The sequence below is a fragment of the Pseudopipra pipra genome, chromosome 3 (assembly GCF_036250125.1).
Source record: "Pseudopipra pipra isolate bDixPip1 chromosome 3, bDixPip1.hap1, whole genome shotgun sequence".
In the NCBI taxonomy this organism is placed as follows: domain Eukaryota; kingdom Metazoa; phylum Chordata; class Aves; order Passeriformes; family Pipridae; genus Pseudopipra; species Pseudopipra pipra.
The window spans coordinates 58,642,551-58,649,235 of record NC_087551.1 but is presented as its reverse complement, the minus strand read 5'-3'; the positions used below and the strand labels follow the sequence as shown (position 1 = coordinate 58,649,235).

Below are 6,685 nucleotides of genomic sequence, written 5' to 3'. Positions count from 1 at the left end.
GAGGAAGGCAGCAAGTGACAAGCATACAACAGACTCAACAAAAGACAAAACTTTTGCCAAAAACACCGCGAGCAGAACACGTCCACATGTAACAAAAGGATCGTACGATATTTAATGTTTAAAACAGCAGCTTGATGCTTGGTGTGAAGTTCCAATCTCTGCTCTAGCTGTTTTGCACCAGGTGAAAAAGCTGGAGAGGCCTGAATCAAGGCAGAGGTGCCTATTGCAACAGACAACAACTAAAAAGGTGCCCTATGAAGACCCATGCCAGAAGTTAGGGAATGAAAGCTTCATCTATCCCAACAGCTCTTCAAGCCATAGACTATATGGACCTTTTGGGGCTGTAGCTCAGTTAGAACACTACTGAGGTAAGAGTTACCCGAGAGAGACAGAATATTCCTCATGGGTTCTGAGAGTTCATCCAAAAAGCTTCTGTAAATGGTACAAAACAAGTGTTTAAAAAAGTGAAGTGGTTAAATATCCTAATTTCTAAAGTCTAAAAAACATGACTGAAGCAACCCAAGCTCTGCTATAATGCACCTATACATTATCTTCTGTTCCTTCTTGAGTTCCAATTTCTAAATGCTACATTTTTGCAAGTCTTCCTCAGGCAGCACCTTTCTTCTCAAGTTGCTTATTTCCCTCTCTCTGAACTCCTCCTGTTTCTACTCCCTATGCATAGCAGTTTTGTTCCTAATGCACGTATTCTAAACTCCAAGCAATAAAACTCCTGGAACTAACACAGCATAGTTTTACAAGTGCAGGTGTACATCCACAAAATGATTTGTCAAAAATATTCTCTTTGGCCATTGGACAAAATACTAAGGGAAAAAACCCAGAGTACCAGCCTCTGGACATGAATCTTCCTGGCCTCCCTCCACTATTCATAAAATACTTCTATCCCCTCTCAATCTCCACATCCATAAAATAGGTTGCACTGCATACATACTAATTTCATACGTGCTAGAAAAAGATCATTAAAAAACCCCACCACTCTTTGTGTTTACCAAACAAGTGTTTTTGCTTTAGTCTGTTCCCGCCTTAAACAAAGTATTTCCTATTCACCTGAGTAATTAGAGCAGAAGGATGTAGTGAATGAAGTGCCTCATTATCAAGTTTGTATCCACAGTCTCTGCAGAATGGCTACCATGCCGGCTATTTTTCATAGCTGTCTGCTTTTGCTTGTAATGGGCCATTGTTAACCCTAAATGATCCTGACATTCAATTCTCCATCAGACAATCGCGTCCAGCCGGCAGATTTAGTTCACTAGTCAACAGAGACTTTCGGTTGTCATGTTTCTCTGTGTTCTCGTTAGCCCTTGTTTGACTGTGATCCATCCCCTACTGCCTTCTGAATTAAGTGATGCTACAAATACACTTATTGTGTTTTATGATGTATGTTCCTCAAATTATTTTAAGGAAAAAACTAAATGCAATTTGATGGCTATTGGGAAACACAGGAAAAATGTGTCCTCCATTTGCTTCTGTTTTGCTGATTTATGCGTTGTTCTCGGTGCCTCTGCCATATCATAAAAATGTAACAGCAACTGTATGTTGTAACCACACACACAAAACCTAGAAACACCACAACAATGAAAGACCTACTATGCCGCTATCACCAGACAGCTAAAAATATCTAATATTTAGCCTTTTTTAAAGAACATATTATCTGTTTTGTTCCAGTAATGAACTTGGGTAACCCTCTAAGAATGCATCACAGAGACTTTTAGAACTCTTGTATTTTAATTCACACATCATGGCTGAGGGAACAATTTTACAGGGCACTCATACAGTTCTTCATCTAAAAAAAAAAGGAAAATTTTCAGTAGGCAATCTAAATCCCTCTGGAATTCTTTTCTTCACTGAAATTTAAGTCTTTTAAATACTTGGACAATATTCAGCATATGTACATGATATTAACTGTAAAGTGATTTTAAGAAATATGTAGACTGCATTAACACAGAAACAAGAAGCATTATATAAAGCTTTTAAATTAAAAATCTATTTTTAAACCACTACCCTAATCCAAAATTTTTAAAAGTTGTATCCTCTTTTGTAAGTTTAAAATCCCAATAGCAATGTCTGAAGAATAAAGAATCTACTAACATCAAAAAGCAGCTTTTCTTAAAGTGAATGTATCAGCCATATTTCTGAATGAAAGTTAAAAACTGCCTTTGCCATTGTGCCATGCTAATAATTTGTTAGATTTTAGGCTGAAGGTTCTAATTTTAATATTGAAGAATCATAGACTTTTTCAAAATTTCAGATATTTTTGTTCCTTTTCTGTTAAATGAATGCAGAAGAGTAACACCACAGTGACATGGTAAAAAGGAATAGAAGTCCCTAACCAACCATGTGGTAGGGAGGAAAAAAAAATTATAAAAGCAAAACAAAAGCTATTGCAATTACAAGTAAACATCATGAAAAGTTTATTTTCAACTCTTGCATTTTCATGTTTGGCTCTTATCTGATTCCTTCTGCTTAATTGTTATTTGGAACTGTGCCTTGGAAGGCACTACTGCTGCTTCTCCTCTCAATTTGGAAAGTGTGGCAAAGCAGCTCTATTCAGCTTCAGAGCAGTGAACATAATTGGAGCCCTAGTTCGCAAGCATGAAAGGAGGTGCTGTGCCTTTGATTAGAACTACCATTTCTCTGTGGTGTTTATCTGAAGTGTTATTTCTGTCTTCAGTGTTGACAATGCCAAATTAACATTTTACAATGCTTTCCAATGAGCTCCCAGATCTTGGCTGCTGCTCAGCTCTCCCTGACGTGGAGCCTGATGTCACTCTGCCCTTATTTTAAATGTGACCCAGGACATTTTAAGAAATGTAAAATGTTGAGATTTTTCTCCTTTATAAAATCTTTAAATTCCACACATCGCACAGGATGGTGAGTTGAAATACATTGCAAAGGCTGAGAGATAAAAGGCAAAGAGCCCTGCTAGAATCAGGCAGTCCCAGGATTAACATAATTTTACACTATCTCAGACTGAGGAAAGAGACATTACTAAGTTTCCAGTACCATATAAGCAAGTTCTATTTAGGAGTGGACTCCATACACATACTGTAAGCAAAGTAAAGCTAGGACTGCTAGCAAATATCAACTACTAGTGGGGTGAAAAAAGAGTATTTGCTGCTGTGCTTTACTTGAAAGAAAAAAGTTTATAGATTTTTCTGACTTTCAAATGTGCAAGAAAGTTATTACAATATAGAGCAACTAGTCCTCTGCATCTGGGTGCATTTCACACATCAGTGCCCAACACTGGTATTCTCACTTCTTTTTTTAATGGAATCAAGTGCCCTGTCTACTAAATAAGGACTTTCTAATTTTATGTTATTTATTGCTTCAGAGAGGGAGGAGGAAGAATTTCCTAGCAGAGTAAAAATAAACTGGACATCATCAGCCAGAAAAAAATACCAACACTAACTGCTAGAAAGTATTTCATTTAATATAAAACATAAATTATTTAATACCATAGATAATTAGTGAAGTCATCAGTAAAAGTTCACAAAATAATACTCAAGTAAAAAAACAGATTAATGACACAAGTGAATAAAGACTACAAGTAAAACAAACAGCATAGTTGGATATGAAATATTTCATTCAGACAAAAACAAAGTATCTTTGGCAAGACTGCTGCCAAAGCAGCCAGGAACCCTGACAAAACTCCAATGAATCTTTACTATGTGCAGAAAACCTCATCTGAAAAATATAACTGTCTGGAATTTGCAACACTTATTTACTTTGATAAGAATGAGTAGTCCTACTGAAGACAGTGTAGTTACATAGGTTAATTCCCTTCAGAGCTGCAAAATGCAGTCCAAGTGAGTATTTGATGTCAGAAAAATATTTTTAAAAAGCTTACGTTTTCAGGTACACCTTAATGTCAGCACTTCTTTGGAATTTTACCGTTCTGAACACTCTTCTATTTTACTTACAACACATTTTAGAATGCTAACTTAATAATATATGTAGTGGTTGAGCTTGTTTTGCTCTAGATCACACTTTTTTACTTGATTCTCTGCTCACAGTGGATTGATCTACAGCCTACAGAAATGCTTAAGTGAAAGTTTAATCAGATATTAAATTAGGAAATGTTGTATTTGACAGTTTCAGGTTTTTTCCAGTCCAGTGAGGAGCTGAACCTCACTGTTGATTTCAAGGACAAAAGTCACCCAAAGCAGGTTAACACCATCAGTAAGTCACCACAGGTGGCATTTTGCATATTTAAGTATTTTAATTTCTTTGTTTGTTGTTAATCCTAGAAGAGAGACTGAAATTGGAGCCTTCAATGTGTGTAATGAATATCACACCAGTATTCAGAAATAAATTATGACTATACGTCCTGGCATTCAGGCTCAAAGGCAGTATTTGTCTTTCCATTTGTGCCTAAGTTTGAGCCTCTCACTGCCTTTTTCTTCTTCTTCTTCAATTCCACCCCATGGGATGTAGGTTCATTTTCAACACCATTAGCTGTAACTGATGATAGAGGAGTATCGAGACTCATTAAGTTGTGCTGATTTTCTCTCTCATTCCTCTGTATCCTTTTCTTCTTTTTCTTTGTACCTCTAGAGGAAGGTGGATATAAAAAGAGTAAAAGAAACACAAAGTTAGCCCAAATTTAGAGCTTTTTCCACCCACAGCTGATGTGTTAGAGCAATTGTCTGCCTGTCCCCTTGAGCACAATGCTGAAACAACTACAAAAACTACTGTTCCACAGCAGAACAAAGAAAGAAAAACCATGAAGACAAAATATGAGAGCACTCCACCAGTCTACTTTATCATAGCATTGCCTTGAAAAGAACTCTTCGTGATCTTAAAAATCAGCTTGCCTTGATCAATAGTAAACAGAGGTAATTAAAAAATAGAAATTACTAGTCTCCTCCTCTCATAAAAGCAATTGGACTTTTATTTTTTTTTACATTCCTAAGCTCAGACATCAAAATACTTGTAATTAAAGAGAGATTCCTGGCTTATTTATTCAACAAGAATAAGATTATTTTTTTGCATTTTAATTTACCTGAATGGTAACAGATTTACAGAATCAAAAATAACTTTATTGTCTATTTATGCTTATCAGACTTCATACAATGCCAAAAGCATCAACAAAGCTCCTGTATCTTTCCCAGTTAATGCCTTTAACTGGTCTTGTGCATGATGCCAGGGATTTTGCAATGTCACACCACTTCTACCATGAATTTTCACTCTTGGCAGAAGTTGTAACTTTATTTAGCTGTAAATACATAACAATGCTTTAACTATAATCTTTCAAGGGCAGGTACTGTCTTTGTTCAAAATCTGTATTGTATCTAGCAAAAGAGGTCTTGGTATGACCTGAACTGTTATGTTGAATGCTTCTGAAACACATAAACAAATGGATGAATCAAGACTGAGGAACATAATGTGTGCTGTTTCCCCAAAAAGTGTGCTGCAAGTGCTCTACTGTTGGTGTTACTGTCCTAATGTAATCAGATTTTATACATGAAAATGTTTACACATCAGCCTTGCTAATGAACTGATGACTATCTGCCTATAGTTTGAATTTTTTTAAAAACTAAATTGTATATTTATGAATAAGTGGATTGCTGCAGCTCTAGTACTGGAACATCTTAAAGAAAAGGTTCTGGAGTTTAAGACCTTCTGTGTTATGATTTCTAGAATAACTGGAGAAGTATTGCAGCATAAGGAAACTGCGGAATAAAAATCATAATTTTTCAGTAATGTAAGTACCAGTGTACCAAACTGAGTGTTCAGCTGGGTCTTGTGTAAATTCATGCAGAGAGCACTACAAAACTGTGCAGCTCAACAGAACTGTATAATAGGAATATATCTAAGGAGATAATGTCTGTATTAACAAGTAGTATCTAATCATTAATATTCAAAGGTTACTATGAGGTTACTATGCTGGTTTCCAATGTAAAGCTACTCTAATTTTGAGAAGCAGTTTTCATCTTTTTATTATTTGAACATCAGATGCGATGATGTATCAAAACAAGACACTTAGATTGAAACCACTGAGCATCTATTACATGGACAATTCTCTGTATCTTCCAGAGTCTGCAGAAGATAGGTTAACTGCTTGGCTAAGATAAAAGTCTACTACCATCTTGCATAAAATTTAGCTTTCCTACTGCAAAACTTTAATTTCCATCCAGAAATCCTCAAAGACAGACACGTCTTAAGCACTTTCCATTCATTTTCTTTTACAGCAGGTATCGTGGCCAAAATGAATACTGCTCTAATAAGGCAAAACAGCAATCATTCATTTGGCATACTGAGTTGTGCAGGTGTTTACAGTTTCACTTCTCCATACTGAAAGCATGTACTTGGCAATCACATCTCACTTGATTCTTATGAAATTTATTTACTACGTAATTCCTATCATATACATAGATGTGACATGGATATTAAGGTATTTTCACAGAAAACAGAAGAATAACAGTACGTTTTAGGTGGAGCAACTATTTAAATACAGGTTGAACTGGACCTCAAGTCATGTTGATACTGCTGTTAGATGCTAAAATAGAAAACTTTTCCAGTTAAGATGGCAATACTAGCATGCATGTGATTTTTTAAGGACATTTCAGACACATCAACTGCAGTAAGCAAGAAAACTACAGCTCTGTCACAGCCCCTGCAGGCCATGTTTTTGATAACAATGAAGTGAGAGTTTTCATGAAAAATA

At 35.9% G+C, this 6,685-nt stretch overlaps 1 protein-coding gene across 6 annotated transcripts in view; it reads right to left on the bottom strand.

The window, feature by feature from the left end:
* Positions 1-3,423: 3,423 nt before the first annotated feature.
* AHI1 (Abelson helper integration site 1) overlaps positions 3,424-6,685 on the bottom strand; it is a 96,562-nt gene continuing 93,300 nt past the window's right edge. For all 6 annotated transcript variants that reach the window (XM_064649427.1, XM_064649428.1, XM_064649429.1 and 3 more), the window contains one exon: positions 3,424-4,568. In XM_064649427.1, the coding sequence (XP_064505497.1) occupies positions 4,337-4,568 (232 nt within the window). In that variant the 3' untranslated portion in view covers positions 3,424-4,336. The remainder of the gene's footprint in view (positions 4,569-6,685) is intronic.